Source organism: Rattus norvegicus, chromosome 5, assembly GCF_021556685.1.
Source record: "Rattus norvegicus strain SHRSP/BbbUtx chromosome 5, alternate assembly SHRSP_T2T, whole genome shotgun sequence".
Classification (NCBI taxonomy): Eukaryota; Metazoa; Chordata; class Mammalia; order Rodentia; family Muridae; genus Rattus; species Rattus norvegicus.
Genome location: NC_141538.1, coordinates 33,614,317 through 33,633,447, shown reverse-complemented (window position 1 = coordinate 33,633,447; position 19,131 = coordinate 33,614,317). Strand labels below are relative to the sequence as shown.

Here is a 19,131-nt window from a genome sequence, read left to right as displayed (position 1 = left end):
GGAAGAAACCTACTTGATCATAGTAGATGTTTTTCTTGATATGTTCTTGGATTCAGTTTGCAAGTACTTTATTGTGATTTTTTTTGCATCTATGTTCATTTTTTTTAAATGGCCTGCGGCCCTCTTTTTTCTTAGGTTTTAATGTGATTTTGGGTATCAGAAACTGTAGCCTCATAAAATTCTTTGTGAAAATCATCTATTCCTAGACCTTTTAATTACTGTTTCTATTTCATTGGATGTTTTAGGTACGTTTAAATGGCTTATCTAATATTGATTTCACTTTGGTAAGTGGTATCTAATGAGAATATTATCTTTTTTTTAAGATTTCCCAAATTGGTGGAGCACAGGTTTTCAAAGTATGTCCTTAAGATTCTCTGGATTTCCTTAGTGCCTGTTATTATGAGTCCCTTTTCATTTCTAAATTTGTTAATTTAGATATTTTTTCTTTATCTCTTAGTTAGTTTGGATAAGGGTTTGTTGATCTTATTAATTTTCTAGAAGAATAAACTGTTTCATTGGTGTTTTGTACTGTTTCTTGTTTGTTTGTGTTTTATTGATTTCTCTCTTGAGTTTGATTATTTCTTGCCATCTACTCTTTTCGGTTGTGATTTCTTCTTTTTGTTCTAGAGCTTGAAGGAATCCTGTTAAGTTACTAGTATAAGATCCCTCTATTTTTTTCTTTTCTTTTATTGGATATTTTCCTTATTTACATTTCAAATGTTATCCCCTTTCCAGGTTTCCCCTCCCAAAAGCCCCCTATCCCATCCACCTCCCCCTGCTTCTATGAGGGTGCTCCCCTACCCACCCACCTACTCCCTCCTGCCTCCCTGCTCTGGCATTCCCCTACACTATGCATCAAGCCTTCACAGGACTAAGGGCCTCTCCTCCCACTGATGCCAGATAAAGCATTATATGTGCAATTCTTAACATCTATTCCCCATATCTGTTACATATATGGCTAGAGCCATGGGTGCTTCAGGTGTACTTCTTGGTTGGTGGTTTAGGCCCTGGAAGCTCTGGGGTGTCTGGTTGGTTGATATTGTTGTTCTTCCTATAGGGTTGCAAACCCCTTCAGCTATTTCAGTCCTTTCTCTAACTCTTCCATTGGGAACCCCATTCTCAGTCTAATGGTTAGCTCTGAGCATCTGCCTCTGTATTTGTCATGCTCTGGCAGAGCCTCTCAGGGGTCAGCTATATCAGGATTTTGTAAGTATGAACTTCTTGGCATCAGCAATATTGTCTGGGTTTGGTGGCTGTATGTATATGGATTGGATCCCAGAAGTGGGGCAGTCTCTGGATGGCCTTTCCTTCAGTCTGCTCCAAACTTTGTCTATGTATTTTCTCCTGTGAGTATTTTGTTCTCCCTTCTAAGAAGGACTGAAGCATCCATGCTTTGATCTTCCTTCCGCTTGAGCTTCATGTGGTCTGAGAATTGTATCTTCAGTAATTAGAGCTTTTGGGCTAATATCCACTTATCAGTGAGTGCATACCATGGGTGTTCTTTTGTAATTGGGTTACCTCACTCAGGATGATATTTTCTAGTTCCATCCATTTACCTAAGAATTTCATGAAGTCATTGTTTTTTAATAGCTGAGTAGTACTCCATTGTGTAAATAAATGTACCACATTTTTTACCCATTCCTCTGTTGAAGGGGATCTGGATTCTTTCCAGCTTCTGGCTATTATAAATAAGGTTGCTATGAACATAGTGAAGCATGTGTCCTTGTTATATGTTGGAGCATCTTTTAGGTAAATGCCCAGAAGTGATATAGCTGGGTCCTCGGGTAGTACTATGTCTAATTTTCTGAGGAACCACCTGACTGACTTCCAGAGTGGTTGTACCAGCTTGCAATCATTCTTAATGCTATAAATTCTCCTCTTAAAACTACCTTCACTGTGTTCCATATCTTTGGATAAGTTGTATATTCTTTTTCATCCAATTCTAAAAAGTCTTTAATTTTTTAATATCTGTCTTGACCAATTTTTCATTCAGTAATGAGTTGTTTAGTTTTAATGAGTTTGTAAACTTTCTAATGTTTCTGTTGTTGTTGATATCCAGCTTTAATGCACTCATGATTGGCATTGTTGTTCTTATGGAGTTGCAGCCCCTTCAGCTCTTTCAATCCTTTCTCTAATTCCTCCAAATGGGGGTTCTCTTCTCAAAGAATGGATGTGAAAACAGGATCCATCTTTTTGAGGCCAAGATATATATGGTCAGATAGTATGCAAAGTGTTTGAAATTCCTTGTGTGTGTTGAGACTTGCTTTGTGACGAAGTGTGTCATCAATTCTGGAGAAAGTTTCATGAGGTGTGTTTGAGTGAAATTTTCTGTAAAGATCTGTTAGATCTATTTGGCTTACAATGAATTCTATCATTTTTTCTGTTTACAATTGGGTTTTTATGCTGGTTTTTGTTTTTAGCTATTGTTGTTTGGGGGATTTGTTGTTTTTCAGTTTTTGGGGGTGGTTGCTGGCTTGCGTATTTTTGTTTTTTGTTTGGATAATGATGATAAGACTCTATTAGCAAGAGTTGGATATTGAAGTTATCCACTATCTCTGTGAAGGTCAATGTGTGATTTTCGCTATAGTGATGCTTTTGTCTTGTTTGTTTCTTGGTTTCGTGTTGTTGTTATTGTTGTTTTTATTGATGGTTTTGAAGTTGTGTATACTTGTGTTTGGGGAATAGATGTTAAGGATTGCAATGTCCTCTTGGTAGATTTTTCCTTTGGTGATCTCTTCTGATTAGTTTTGATTGAAGTCTATTTTGTCAGATATTAAAATGACTACAATGGCTTCCAATAGCTTACTTCATAGATCTATTTGCTTCAAATATCTTTTTCTATTCCTTCACCAGAAGATGATATCTATCCTTGATTTTAAGATATATATCTTGGCCTCAAAAAGATGGATCCTGTTTTCACATCCATTCTTTGAGAACAGGACCCCCATTTGGAGGAATTAGAGAAAGGATTGAAAGAGCTGAAGGGGCTGCAACCCCATAAGAACAACAATGCCAACCACCCAGAGTTCCCAGGGACTAAACTACTACCCAAAGACTATACATGGACTGACCCATGGATCCAGCTGCATATGTAGCAGAGGATGGCCTTTTTTGGGCACCAATGGAAGGAGAAGCCCTTGGTCCTGCCAAGTTTGAACCCCCAGTGTAGGGGAATGTCGGGGAGTGGGAAGGAGGAGAGTAAACTGGGAAGGGAACACCCTCATAGAAGAAGGGAAGGGGGATGTGATAGGAGGCTTATGGCCAGGAAACTGGGAAAGGGAATAACATTTAAAATGTAAATTAAAAATATCCAATCAAAGAAAAATAAATTTTTTTAAAAATGTAGATTCTAAAAAGATTGTTTTATAATTATAAGGAGTTTAATGCTGATATTTTAAATGAATGAATTTATACCTAAAATGTCATTAATTCTAATTTTGAATGTATAAAATACCTGCAGGAATCGCAAACTAAAAAAGAAAGAAAGAAAATTGAGACCACTGATGTTGAGAGATATCAATGAGCAGTGTTTGTTGATTCCTTTTATTTTTTGTGGTGTGTGTGTGTGTGTGTGTGTGTGTGTGTGTGTGTGTGTGTGTGTGTGTGTGCGTGTGTTGTCCTTCTTTTGTTTTGCTGGCCTAGGTTATTTCTTCCTTGTGTTTTCTTGTGATTAACCTCTTTAGGTTGGAATTTTCCTTCTAGCACCTTCTGTAGGGCTGGAATAGTAGGTATTGCTTAAATTTGATTTTTTTTTAATTTTAATTTTTTTTTTATTTTTTTTATTAACTTGAGTATTTCTTATATACATTTCGAGTGTTATTCCCTTTCCCGGTTTCCGGGCAAACTTCCTTATGGGTGTTCTCCTCCCAACCCTCCCCCCATTGCCGCCCTCCCCCCAACAGTCTAGTTCACTGGGGGTTCAGTCTTAGCAGGACCCAGGGCTTCCCCTTCCACTGGTGCTCTTACTAGGATATTAATTGCTACCTATGAGGTCAGAGTCCAGGGTCAGTCCATGTATAGTCTTTAGGTAGTGGCTTAGTCCCTGGAAGCTCTGGTTGCTTGGCATTGTTGTACATATGGGGTCTCGAGCCCCTTCAAGGTCTTCCAGTTCTTTCTCTGATTCCTTCAACGGGGGTCCTATTCTCAGTTCAGTGGTTTACTGCTGGCATTCGCCTCTGTATTTGCTGTATTCTGGTTGTGTCTCTCAGGAGCGATCTACATCCGGCTCCTGTCGGTCTGCACTTCTTTGCTTCATCCATCTTGTCTAATTGGGTGGCTGTATATGTATGGGCCACATGTGGGGCAGGCTCTGAATGGGTGTTCCTTCAGTCTCTGTTTTAATCTTTGCCTCTCTCTTCCCTGCCAAGGGTATTCTTGTTCCCCTTTTAAAGAAGGAGTGAAGCATTCACATTTTGATCATCCGTCCTGAGTTTCATTTGTTCTAGGGATCTAGGGTAATTCAAGCATTTGGGCTAATAGCCACTTATCAATGAGTGCATACCATGTGTGTTTTTCTGTGATTGGGTTACCTCACTCAGGATGATATTTTCCAGTTCCAACCATTTGCCTACGAATTTCATAAACTCGTTGTTTTTGATAGCTGAGTAATATTCCATTGTGTAGATGTACCACATTTTCTGTATCCATTCCTATGTTGAAGGGCATCTGGGTTCTTTCCAGCTTCTGGCTATTATAAATAAGGCTGCGATGAACATAGTGGAGCACGTGTCTTTTTTATATGTTGGGGCATCTTTTGGGTATATGCCCAAGAGTAAATTTGATTTTTTGTATGGAATGTCCTTTTTTCTCCCATCTATGGTGATTTGAAGTCTCGGCTAGCATCTATTTCACAAAGAACTTTGTAATAAATCTACCTTATGGCAAATGAAACAACCATAAGAAAAGTAATGCAAGATAAAAGCTAACAGAATCTTTGCTAGTAAAAGATAATTAAGAACTCATTCTCACAAAGGCAAATGAGTGTTATAGTTGACTGCCTATAGTGGAAAATAAATATATAGAAAGTGGGTCAGATGCTCAAGGGATTTCTCTAGTTAGAGAACTCGTAGGCCAACCTAAGTCCAGTGCAGCATCTCTAGGATAGTTCAGAGACTATCCTTTTCACATTGTAAGCATGTGTCTTCCGTTCTCACGTTTGCCACATGACTGAAGATAGTTTAAGTTCCAACAACCATGTTCTTCATGCCAACCAAGGAAAAAAGGCAAACTTTGTTCCATCACTTCATCTAAACTTCCTTCTTGGAAGTTCTTCACAACCTCTCCGTGTATTATCACCAGCTTGATCATTTCACATAGGAACACTAATAGAACACCTAAATTAAAAGTGCAGATATAATGATTTAAGAACTGGAAGAGCTTGAAGGGGCTCGAGACCCCAAAAGTACAACAATGCCAAGCAACCAGAGCTTCCAGGGACTAAGCCACTACCTAAAGACTATACATGGACTGACCCTGGACTCTGACCCCATAGGTAGCAATGAATATCCTAGTAAGAGCACCAGTGGAAGGGGAAGCCCTGGGTCCTGCTAAGACTGAACCCCCAGTGAACTAGATTGTTGGGGGGAGGGCGGCAGTGTGGGGAGGATGGGGAGGGGAACACCCATAAGGAAGGGGAGGGGGGAGGGGGATGTTTGCCCGGATACCGGGAAAGGGAATAACACTCGAAATGTATATAAGAAATACTCAAGTTAATAAAAAAAAAAAAGTAAAAAAAAAAAGTAAAAAAAAAAAGAAGTAAAGATACTTTTAACTTGGGATTAAACTGCCGATAAAATTCTCCATAATCATTTAATACATTTAAAAAAAAAAAGAATGTCGAGTTCTGATAGGAAGATAAGTGGCACAATAAATACTTGCTAATAAATGTCTATGAAAATGGAGTGGAGGCACATTCAGTCATTTAGCTTTTTACAATGTGTGAATTTTTAGTAGAGTGGAACAAAAGTGTAAAATATTAATTAAGCAAAGAAAACTCCATAGGCATTCTCAAATTGATGCAAAACACTATACATCATAAACACACATTTTAGTTCTATTAAAGACTTGGCCAAGGATAGAAAGGCAGATTAGGTTACAAACTCAGTTTTACTTGGGCTTAATTTTAAGAATAATGAAAATCCAGAACATTCTCATCTTTTCATCTGAATATTGTAATAACAATGAGCCCGGCTATCCAGTGCATATGTGCAGGCGGTATTCCTCCCATGTCACCGTTAAATATCCCAGGAATCCCTAGCAGTTGATTCTTTAGGATCTCATCCTAGGAGAAGATACTGAAGCTCTGACAGTAAAGTTCAATGTTGACTCTTGTTTCAGGCAAGGACCATCCAAGCCAGAAGTCTTGTCCATTCAATGGCCTGGAAAGCGATCCAGCCGCCGAGTCCAGAGACACAACAGTTTCTCCCCCAACAGCCCACAGTTCAATGTCAGCAGCCCAGGTAAGGCAGACTTCGACGCTCTTCCTCATCAAGTGGATAGATTAAAAACAGAAGCCTGGAATGCTTCCCTTTTACCAAACACTTGTGAAACAGAAGAGGGGCCGAGCATTAGGAAGTGGGGAGGCAACCTCTTGCCAGTCCTATGAGATCCTAGCAGATGTGTCTCGATAGTTCACAGAGGGATGGACACAGCAGAAAGCACTCCAGCAGCCAATTCCCAAGACACTTGCACTGTAGGGCACCCTAGTTCTGAACTTGCTTCTCCACCTCATACCTTCGCCCTGTCCAAGTCTCCTGAGGGCTGTATCATAAACTCATCGAGGAATGTCTTAGGATTAGCCATAGTCGGGGCTTCTGAAGAAGCTTGTCAGGCTAATTCTGACTAGTAGTTCTTTGAGTGTTACATGTTAACTATAACATTTACAGTTATCATAAATTGTTCTGAAATATGCCAGCTCATGTTTGCCCAATATTCAGGTAATTATTGTAAATATGAGTGTATACAAGCGCATCTGCACTTGAACACACCAGTTTAACATTTAAGCGCATTCCATTTGACTGAAGATGTTGAAGTGCACTTTTGAACAGTCTTATTCTACCCCAAATCCTTACACAATGAATGTGTGGCCACATTCTTCCAGCTCACCCAGAAAAAAAATCAATGCTCACAATAGAAAAAGATTTGTCTATCATCAAATGGATTGTTGGCCCATTTTTATTGTCAAAGAAACCCAAAATCTCAATAGTTACCACAAATATTTTCCTCTTCCTCGTGAGTAGGCCTCATGAGTATGATTGGCTGTGGTTTGGACACTATTGGCCAGGCCCTTGGCTAAGTTCTGTGCTCCTAGGGTAACATGTTTCCCTCCTGGTAAATGTCAGAAGTACAAGCAGCCAGACCAAAATTATATAAATACATTTGAACTACAGTGTTAGTAGTTCAAACTTTCCATTGGCCGAATGAGTCATGCCAATCCTACTCATCATACTATGAGGAAAACTATGTGCCTCATTGGAGCAAGAGCTATACATAGTTGCCCCTGCAAGACTTGCACAGGTGCTGTGCAGAAAGAGCAAGGAGTTAGCAACCAGATTCCAGACTGCTTCCACGGCTGGAACATGGCAGGGCTGGATTCCCAAGGCCAAACAGAGATTGTAGTATTTCCATTTTAACCATTTAGAAAGCACAGAGCTAGTGAGATGCCTCCAGGAGAAAATGTGTTTGCTGCCAAGCTTGATGCCCTGTTCTCCAGAGTCCACATGGTAGAAAGTCAAACCCCGTAGCTTTCCCACAGGTTGTCAGCTTTTACATACATGCCTAGATAGATGGATAGATGGATAGATTGATAGATAGATAGATAGATACTAGATAGATAGATAGATAATAGACAGATAGATAATAGATAGATAGATAGATAATAGATAGATAGATAGATAGATAGATAGATAGATAGATAGATAGATAATAGATAGATAGATAGATAGATAGATAGATAGATAATAGATAGATAGATAGATAGATAGATAGATAGATAATAGATAGGTAGATAGATAGATAGATAATAGATAGATAGATAGAAGATAGATAGATAGATAGATAGATAGATAGATAGATAATAGATAGGTAGATAGATAGATAGATAGATAGATAGATAATAGATAGATAGATAGAAGATAGATAGATAGATAGATAGATAGATAGATAGATAGATAGATAGATAATAGATAGATAGATAGATAGATAGATAGATAGATAGATAGATAGATAGATAGGCAGGCAGGCAGGCAGATAGAAGTGATTATATTTTAGAAAAAAATGTAGAAATTAGTTATGGCCATGCTATCCTGAATGTATCAATCACTTTTAATCTTAGACGCTAAGTAGGATGAGACCTGGTTAGTGCTTAGATGGGAAGGCATAGGTGAAGCTATAGTTCCCAGGGACTTTGATTTTTCTTAAATCTTTGTAGGCAATAAGTCAGCTTAGAAATATGCTACTTAATTTGCAAATTAAAAAGTAAACATATTGTGCTCACTTCGGCAGCACATATACTGAAAGTAAACATACTGGGTTTTGTATCTAATGTGTTTTCTTTACATCTATTTCTAATACCACTTCCTTGATGCAGTGCCAATATTTTTGGTTTCTTTATTTTATAACTTGTTAGTGCATTTCTTCCTCTGAAAAGACAGATATAAAAGTATGTTTTGATACAAATCACTGTGCTTTACTTTTGCAATCTTAAAGATTAATGGGATTTACTCTGCTATTTCTACATGGAAAAAGTGTCTTTTATAATTTAAGGCCTGACTCCATTTCTTTCTCTGCTAAAGCAAAGACTTAGAGCTGTGAATTCAATTTTCCCCTCATTTGAAGAAAAAGTAATGATTGTAACTTTGACAAGCACTTGTAAGACATCTTGAATGAGCTGTCATCAGCACATAGGAAGTTAGGATGCTCAGTCAAGGTTTCAGACCATAATATCTTCGGTTACATCTTTCCATAATAGTAGTTACAATGTTATTACAAGCACTGTTTACACAGTTTAAGGTGGTGTTTTTCTCTACAGTCCAGAGAATGATCTATTACAGCCATATTTGATTTCAATTGAATGAGCTTATCAAGTAAATAACAAGTAAAAGAATAAAGACAAAGATAGACAGAGACAGACAGAGAGGGGAGATAGAAGAGAGAATATTATCAAGTTGAGCTCTCATGACGTCCCACAGAAACTGACTGAAGGAGCCTTGTTGTGGCAGCCAGCTGGAGTTGCTTATGGATAGTCCCAGTAGAGTACTCCCTTTTCCAAGCTTCCAAGTAAAAGAACAAATAGCAACATCTAAAGATAAGCTCATCAGACTGGGAAGCTGAGGCCATCAAGTGGAGTTCACGATTGAGCTTTCTCTTCGTGGATATGCGTCCCATATCTGAGGTTCTGGCTTTTCTTTTTCACTACAGGCACTCCTCTATCATGGGGAAACAATAAGAACACTTGTTGGCAATGCTTTACCTGCTAGCACCTCTCAAGGGCATAATGTGTTTACACTCGAGTTGTTCTAGTTCCTCCCTGCTGCAGTTAGAGAGCCTGCTCATCCCCACACAAGGAGCCTTGGAGGACACTTTTGAAACGGACATGGCTGGGGCTGAAATGAGGAGGGAGGGCAATCCTACTTCTCAGTGAGCTGAAACAGCACATGACATGTTGCCAGTGTATGTATTACATGGTACCAGATATACAGATCTGTATCTATGCACATATATATCTACATTTATACATATTCACGTATGAAGTATATATACATACTATATTCATATATATAGTGAGTATATTTCATATACATGAATATAGAACAACAGGCTCCAGTTTGTACTCTACTGTATACCTTTAAGACATGAGTAAAGTGTCCATGTATTTCCAGGTTAGTCAGTGGGAAAGGGCGTACCAGCTACCTTGCTCTTACACTTCTTTTGCATCAGAGCTCCAAATCAAGGGTCTGATTTGATCTATTCCTGCCCCTGCCTTACAGATGAGTTAAGAATCATGGCTTTCCTTCTTTTTCCAAAGAAAAGGATCTTACCAGATCATAAAAAGGGCTCAGCAAGATCTGTTCTCTTGAGCTTCCTGGGCTAGTATTGTACACAATATTTTTTTTAAAAAAGAAACTTTTTAAAGAAGCAGGAGAGGCTTGTGAACAAAGCCAATGATACAGGGATTTCTATGAGTTGAGTATTTAGAAATCACTTGTGGGATTCCTTTTTAGGACTGTGTTTAAAAGTCAGTGGCACTGTATTCTTCCTTCAGGGTGGAAGTTTAGATAACTAAGCACTCAACACTCTCAAAATTTAACATTCTGTCTTTGTGCTTTCCTGCCAAGCATTGTTAGAAGAAGACAATCAGTGGATGACCCAGATAAACAGACTCCAGAAATTAATTGATAGACTGGAAAAGAAGGTAGGTACCTCCCTCTCCCCCGCTCTCCCTCCCTCCCTCCCCCTCCCTCCCTTCACCCCGTCCTGATCCAGTTTCCTCACTTCCTGAATATCCGTCCATGGCTGCCTCATGGGTAAAATAGCGTTCATTATCTAATTGACTCTGTGGATGTCTGGTTGGTAGTTACGAGGCCTTGTTATCTGATTAGTTATTTGTTCGCTTATTGAAATAAATAGGACATAAATAGGAAAACTCAGAGTTACATTTAAAATAAGGTCCAAGGCTGATAATTAAATGAAGTCTTTAGCTTATGCTTGGATGATGCTAATCAATCTCATAAAGACATACAAGCGAGGTCTTGGGACTCTTTTAATTTAATTAGGGAGCAGGGTTATTCTTCGCTCAACTTCTAGATATCAACATACTAATTGACAATTTTAGTGTTAAGCCTTTCTAATAATCAGGACTATGATGAAGACATCTTTGGAGCTACATTGATGTTTCTAAGTAGCATATCATTTTGGTGGGGTTTGGTTTGGTTTGGTGTGATGTGGTTTGGTTTGGTTTGGTGTGGTTTGGTTTGGTTTGGTTTGGTTTGGTTGGTTTGGTTTGGTTTGGTTTGGTTTGGTTTGGTTTGGTTGGTTTGGTTTGGTTTGGTTTGGTTTGGTTTGGTTTGGTTTGGTTTGGTTTGGTTTTCAAGACCAGGTTTCTCTGTGTAGCCCTGGACTCACTTTGTAGATCAGGCTGGTCTCAAACTCAGAGATTCACCTGAGATTTTCCTGCCTCTGCCTCCCAGCTGCCAGTATTAAAAGCTGTGCCACCATCAAAAAGAGGCATAAATAAGATAGTTTTGTGGAGCTATTCAGTTTATATCAAGTGTGGTAACATTGTAACAATATATAGTAATATAGTAACAATACATTGTTACTATGCTTGTACAGTTTTGAGGGTAAAGGCAACTTTTCAGAAAGGGTGTAAATTATGCTTTTAAAATGATCATGACCCAATTAAGAATTTAATTGTAAGTAATAGAAATCATCTTTCTAAATTAATAAGATTGAGAAGTTTCTAGAAGCGTATGGAAATGCTTACAAAATCAAGATATTCTGAGATGTGTGCCAAAGAGCAGCCTTGGCTTGGAGAGTGATTCTGAGGAAAGGATGTTGAGAGAGGTGAGACAAAGGACTCCAGGTCAAATTGTGGGTTACAAGCTTATGGCAAATGTTCTGCTATGGCTCCTTAGACAGCACTCTGTAGGTAGCTCTTGGCTCTGTGGTCTGCTCAAGACAGCTCTCTCTTGAGACAGCTCTCTCTTACTAGAATTTTTTTCCTAAAAGCTCTCTGGATAGTTCATGGATTTTCCAACCAAAGTCAGAAAAGCTGTTACTAAAAATTCTTGGATTTTCCAACCAAGTCAGAAATCCTGTTAGAAAATTTCTAAAAGTATTTCTTGGGTTTTCAGATCAAAGTCATAAGCCAGGGAACATTCCGAAAGAGTTGTGTTCCCTCCTCAGATAGCCTTCTCTGGATTGCTGCTAGAAAACATTCTGAAAGAATGTTTACTTTCTAAGTAATTCTTGGGAATTCTAACAAGAAATTCTGTTAGAAAAAAAATTCTAATGAGCTATGAAAAATTCTAAAAATGAACTGCTATCACTCTATGCTGGCTCATCTCATGCAGACCAAAAGCTTGGTCTTTTATCTTTATATATCAATTCAGTCATTTATTCCAGATTCCTTCTTTTTTTTTTTTTTTTTTTTTTGGTTCTTTTATTCGGAGCTGGGGACCGAACCCAGGGCCTTGCGCTTCCTAGGCAAGCGCTCTACCACTGAGCTAAATCCCCAACCCCTCCAGATTCCTTCTTAACCCTCTTGACCTTAGCCTCTTGACTCTTGGAAAAAGGACAGCAAGTACGTTTTGTTGTTTTTTTTTTTTTTAACATTGCAAAAGAACTCAGAGACCTGCCCACCTTGGTAAACTTAGCTTGGTAGGATCACCACTCTCTAAATCTCTTTATTTCATTCCTTAGTATCTTTCTGAGAAGCTGGCTCATGGTGCAGCTGCCTCTGTTCCTTTAGGTCTATGAAGCTCCTTATACAATTCCTATTCCACCCTTACATTTTTACACAGTTGAGAAATTATCTTTTTTTGAACTCATGTTTTCAGAGTTCTTTTCCACAGCCTTATGGGCTGCCCTGAAGGTCACAGCATTTTACTATTTTGCTAATACATTAGACACACCCTCTCCTCCCAGACTCAGGCTGTTTGTTGGTGTTGTTAGGGTCACATGATAGCATCTGAAAGAAAGGGAGGGGATCATTCTAACAATCTCACACCACTGCATTGATAGGAGAAAAGGTAATTCATGGGAAAGAAAAGTTTTGGAATAAATGTTGATTGACTAACAAACGAACATTTTATTTGAAGTAAAGTTTTAGTAGACAAAGAAGAAATCAATAGGAGAAGGCAGTGAAAACACACAAGTGGAGAACCTTAGCTGAGTCTTTCACTTAGGGAAGCAGTGAGAACATGGCGAATTGGTGCCTGATCATGATGGGCATCAAGTAACAGATGTTTGGGTTTGGTATGGAGAACAACCAGACACATTTATTATTTTTTAACTTATAGACGAAGACATAAGTTCTTTTTATAGAAAACCATGCAGAAAGATAACACACTTTGTTAAATCAAGATCAAAACAGATTAAAACAAGAAAAGACGTGGCTGAGAGCTGAAGAAGTCATCTCCGACAATGATATCAGTTTCTGCTTTGTGTACCTGAACTCAGAGATGGAGCCATACTAAGTAAGTGAATGGAAATGAAAGCCTTAGGAGATTAGAAGTGGAGTTAAGAGCACCACCAGATAGAGAGGTATGGGGGAAAGGGACATAACTGGCAGAGGATTTCAGCCCATCAGAGAGCACTCACAGAAACGGGGGAGACAAGTGATAGGCCATTTTTGAGGTGCCATGAGCACCTCACTGCTTTCTGGGCAGCTGACTTTCTGGGTGCATCAACTTCAGTGTACAAAAGAAAAAGGTATCTTTAATTGCCAGTAAGAGAGGTCAGGCTAGCAGGTCAGGTCTTACAGCTAGCACCACAAAGGCGAAAACTCGAGGACTAAAGATAGGGAAGGTTGCTAGAAACAATGTTCTCTCTGTACAGGAATAGCCAAATCAGAGGGAAGCAACCTTGGATAGCTCAGTCTTCGTTGACATTGGTCTCCTACTGTAGCAAACATAAATTATAAACTATCAACTTTCCTCTTTCCTCTTATGAGAACTGAATTGACAACTGGGACTAAAGGAAAACTAGTGGCCATGAATATTAATTTTCTGATTTTGGAAGCCCTAGAAATACAAGACCCTGTTTTGAAAGAAAACAAACCAATGGAAAGACAAGTGTGCCTGTGTTAAATAAGTGTAGATTCTTTTATAGAACAAATATCTCTTTTTGAAGGAGCTTTGAAGTTCCAAGCAAAACTGTCTCTTCTTGCTGTATGAAATGTGTACGGTTCTTTTTTCCTGAAATGGCTTAAACTTTAGCAATACCTTTCTCCCTGTTTTAAATCAAAGTGTTGTCACATCCCTTTCTTTCCTGGACTTTTGTCTCTCTCTTCTCCCATGAAATGGTTTTATTGTGAGAGCAGCATCCGAGAGACTTGCTGAAAGCCTGGGCCTCCAGCTGTGTGGTGCTCAGCGTGAGCTGTCTTAACGAGTAGTGGAGCAGTACGGTTCAGTTTTCTTGTGTGACTTATTCTGTACTGTGCTGAATTAGGTTTCCAGAGAAAACTATCCAATTGCCAAGCCATGGCTAAGTGCATGTCATTTCACTGCTGACTCCCTTGTTTCCTGTGGTTGTTAGCATTGGATTTGATCTCCCTGTTAAAAGGAAATGTACCTGAGGCAGAACATACATTTCCCCCGTCTCCTAAGTATTTATGATAATCCTTCCTAGACTATAAACTAAACATAATTCCATTCAAGGGGTTGGAGGTTAGTAATATTTGTGATTCCTCTCAATTTTTTGGGATTTTGTTTGGCCCTTTCTCATCTCCACAAGTAATAGTGGAAAATGGGGATGTACTGAAGGTATACCCATGAATCTATACAAAAATACTTTCAGGGCCAAGGGATGGCTATAGCTGTAAAATGTTCGCCATGCAAAAATGAGAGCCTCAGTTCAAATACCCAGAGCCATGGGTACCAGGAGCACCCATGAATGCCATCATTCAGCTACTCTTTAATTCTGCAATGGCTACCTACTGTGTACCTGGCAACATCTGGCGATAGCAGTGCAGAGATGCTTAAAACAGGTAAATCAACTTGGTCTCTAAAAAGACAGACAAAAATATATGAAAGAATCTAAGAAACAAAAGCCAGATCATGAACTTCAGCTGAACTCAGAAGTCAGCTATGTGAGTAGATGCAAAGCTTACATACTTAAACAGAGTGGTCTGAGAAAGTCTGTGTAAAGGATGCTACTTTAAAACTGAGTGTGAAAGACATACACTGTGGTGTGCACATGACTACACGCACACACACACACACACACACACACACAGAGAGAGAGAGAACTTTAAATTTTTAAAAATCTTTATTTTTAACAAATATTAATAGTATTTTCATTTATTTTTCAATTCTCCAATTTTAGTAAGAAAAGCTTATGCTGTAACATAAAAACATTATTACAGTAGACAAATATTTATAATGACCTCCCAAGGAAGGGAAAGATGTGATAATACTCACAATAAAGGCAGTAGCCAGTGAAGCTAGACATGCTAACTTTATCCCTCCTCTGAATGCATTTCTACTCCCATCCCCCTTGATGTCTGATGACATCACTGAAGTGAAAGCAGTAACAACTTGGACATATCATAAATAGCTCCTTAGAACGGACTTTTAATTATGATGTAATATCGCTTTATTAGAACAGCTCAATTTTTAAAATGAGAATGGGTCTATCTCCCTTCAAATAAGAAAGTTCTCTGGGCTTGATATAAGCCATGGAACAAAACATATGGTTTTATGCTGGTTGATTTTGTTAGCTAATTGGCATCTTTTCCTTTTTCTCTGCCTTTTCTTCCTCTGACTGAAGGATCTGAAACTTGAACCCCTGGAAGAAGAAGTTATTGAAGAGAACACTAAACCTGTGAGTGGTTTCCATCTCAATTTTTCAGAAACACTGTGAAGACAAAACTTACTTTCCTCAAAATCTAGTACCTCAATGCTAAATTGAAACTTAAGGGATGAAGGGACACATTTCACCTCTTCTAGATTTACCATGGCATTTATTATCCTAAGTATTAGTTGTTGCTTCCAATAAGAAGAAAAATTTCATGGCATGCAAAAAACATTAAGATAAGGCTGTCATTTGTTACTAGTTACTAAACTCCAGGAACACGGTTCTCATAGAGATTTCAGAACAATCACAATTCCCAAATAAGCTCCTTCGCTCTTTGCTTAAAGGTCTTCTTTTGCTTGGCTAACTTGGATTCGTGAGGACCTAATGCTTCACATTAAGCCCTAGTTGCTCGTGTGAATAACTTGTCATGTACAAGGTGCAAAAATGAAGTTTTTATGCACATATGAGACAGTGGCTTATTGCATTATTGCATTATTGAATATGAGGCAGAGAAGGACAGCATTCAGATGTTACCATAAAGAAATGTGGTAAACACCACTAGGTTGATTGTGGTAAAGACCTAAGCTGAAACCTAGTCCTTGTATATCACGGTATCTCCAGCATTTAGTTTAAATCTGGGGATCTGTGAAATACTAAGAGATCAAATCATTAATCTTCAAGATAGCCACATGGGGCTATACTATCAGACTCATTTCATAGTTGAACAAAATAAGGTGCAGAGAGAGCTAAGTTTACAGCCGAACTGCTGAAGTTCAACACTGAACTTACACTCAGTGTTACGCTAGTAGCACTGTCAATGCAGTATCTCTCAGATTTCTTGACGGAGCTAAGCAGCAGATTCTGACAATAATACACGAGGCAATAGGTCTCATATGGGAGGTTTGTTAAAGGGAGTGGAGAGGGGGGACACAGAGGCTGCCTCTGGGAGGAGGAAAGGAAGAAGGGGTAGGGGAAGGAAAAACGCGGCTTTTTTTTTTTTTCTTTTATTAACTTGAGTATTTCTTATATACATTTCGAGTGTTATTCCCTTTCCCGGTTTCCGGGCAAACATCCCCCTCCCCCTCCCCTTCCTTATGGGTGTTCCCCTCCCAACCCTCCCCCCATTGCCGCCCTCCCCCCATAGTCTAGTTCACTGGGGGTTCAGTCTTAGCAGGACCCAGGGCTTCCCCTTCCACTGGTGCTCTTACTAGGATATTCATTGCTACCTATGAGGTCAGAGTCCACGGTCAGTCCATGTATAGTCTTTAGGTAGTGGCTTAGTCCCTGGAAGCTCTGGTTGCTTGGCATTGTTGTACATATGGGGTCTCGAGCCCCTTCAAGCTCTTCCAGTTCTTTCTCTGATTCCTTCAACGGGGGTCCTATTCTCAATTCAGTGGTTTGCTACTGGCATACGCCTCTGTGTTTGCTGTATTCTGGACGTGGCGTTTAATCGGGCAACGTGGTGCATGCTCAGGAGGAGCTAAGACAGGGCAACTATGGGAATGTTTTGCCTCTGGGCAGCTAGTGATGACACGTCTTGTCAACAAGTCCCTCCTGACGGCCAGAAATGTGCCTGACTGCTAACATTGTCACAGGGTCCCCTTGGCTGGCCTGGGAGGTGCCTGATTGCTAACATTGTTTGGGGGTGGGGTGGGGGTTCCCCTCGGGCTGGTGGAGGAGGTGCCTGATTGCTAATATTTCGTACCACTGCAGTAGAAGGCTGTGGATTAACAGGTGATTTTTTTTTTTATTAACTTGAGTATTTCTTATATACATTTCGAGTGTTATTCCCTTTCCCGGTTTCCGGGCAAACATCCCCCTCCCCCTCCCCTTCCTTATGGGTGTTCCCCTCCCAACCCTCCCCCCACTGCCGCCCTCCCCCCACCAGTCTAGTTCACTGGGGGTTCAGTCTTAGCAGGACCCAGGGCTTCCCCTTCCACTGGTGCTCTTACTAGGATATTCATTGCTACCTATGAGGTCAGAGTCCAGGCTCAGTCCATGTATAGTGTTTAGTTAGTGGCTTAGTAACAGGTGATTTTTTTTGTTTGTTCGTTTGTTTGTTTGAAATTTTTCCATCATGAGAATAGAGGTTTTTTTTTTCCATCATGAGAGTATTTGGCAGGCTTATTTAAACATAGAAAATCTAGACATTATTGTATCTAACTTTCTGAGCAGCTAACCATTACATCATGATAAATCCAAGATGTGTCATTCATTCATTCATTCATTCATTCATTCATTCATTCATCCTAAAACCCATTTCCCCCATCATCCCAAAGTAAGAGAAGTAAGGTATTTTTAGTGGTTTGTTTTTTTTTTTTTTTTTTAGTTGGTTGTTGGTTATTTATTGGTGTACTGGTTTCTGCTCTAGCTGGTGATGTGAACCTGGGAAAGCAGGCCTAAAATTGAATCAGACTAAAGTTTCATGCAATAGGCGAGTTTATTCAGAGCATCAAGCAATTTATACACTCTAACAGTTAAGAAGAGTGACCTGAGTAAAGTGCACAATCACAAGGACAAGTTTCACGTGGCAAAAATGTGTGTTTCCATAGAGGCACATGAATAAACACAGCTGAAGTTAGCTCACCCCTGTCTGCTACAGGTAGGGGAGTAGAAAAGCACATTTCAGGAATAGTTCTGTGCTTAAAAAAAACTGAGGTCACGAGACTCTAGTGTTGTTTTCATACAGTTTTTGTTTGTTTTTGGTTTGATTTGGTTTGGGGTTTTTTTTGTTGCTGTTGTTGTGGTTTGTTTATTTTTGTTTTTTATGATACAAGTGCCTCTATTTCAATCTTATGTATCCAGACAAGAAAAACAAATAACTTGTTTAAGGACTCATAGCCAGTAAGAGTGAAGTCAATTCAAAGGGTATTTAACTGACTCTTGAGAAAGAAGAGAGAGAGAGAGCAAGATAGTAGAAACTGAAGAAAACTTCACAACTGTTCAGTACTCTAGAGTTTTTAAGGGTACCTCAACTCTAGAATGAGTAAATACATGGAATTCATTTTTAAAAATTCACTAACAGTCATTTGCTAAAAGCAAAAGCATTTTTCATTTTTTTAAATTTCATTTAATCTTTTTTTTTACACTCCAGATTTTATCCCCGTCCTGTCCCACCCTCTGACTGTTCCACACTCCATACCTCCTCCCTCCATCTCCACTCGGATATCCCCACCCCCTAGACCCCACCTCACCCACCAGACCTCCCCACTCCTCAGGGCCTCCAATCTCTTGAGGGTAAGGTGAATCTTCTCTGACTGAACGCAGACCCGGCATTCTTCTGCTGTATATGTGTTAGGGGCCTCTTATCAGCTGGTGCATGCTGCCTGGTTGGTGGTCCCCGTGTCTGAGAGATCTTGGGGATCCAGGTTAGTTGAGACTGCTGGTCTCTCTCCAGGGTTGCCCTCCTCCTCAGCTTCTTCCAGCTTTTCCCTGATTCAACCACAGGGCTTCTGTCCATTGGTTGGGTGCAAACATCCGCATCTGACTCTTTCAGCTGCTCGTTGAGTCTTTTGGAGGGCAGTCATGATAGACCACTTTTTGTGCAAAAGCATCTTTCATTTTAATCAGCTGACCAAAAACAAAAAAAAAACAAAACTGAAGGACCATCTATGT

At 39.5% G+C, this 19,131-nt stretch overlaps 1 protein-coding gene across 1 annotated transcript in view; it reads left to right on the top strand.

Moving 5' to 3' along the window:
• Necab1 (N-terminal EF-hand calcium binding protein 1) overlaps positions 1 to 19,131 on the top strand; it is a 204,270-nt gene that overhangs the window by 162,663 nt on the left and 22,476 nt on the right. The window contains 3 exon segments of the mRNA NM_022302.2: positions 6,337 to 6,458; positions 10,335 to 10,411; positions 15,490 to 15,543. Coding sequence (NP_071638.1) covers positions 6,337 to 6,458; positions 10,335 to 10,411; positions 15,490 to 15,543 — 253 coding nt within the window.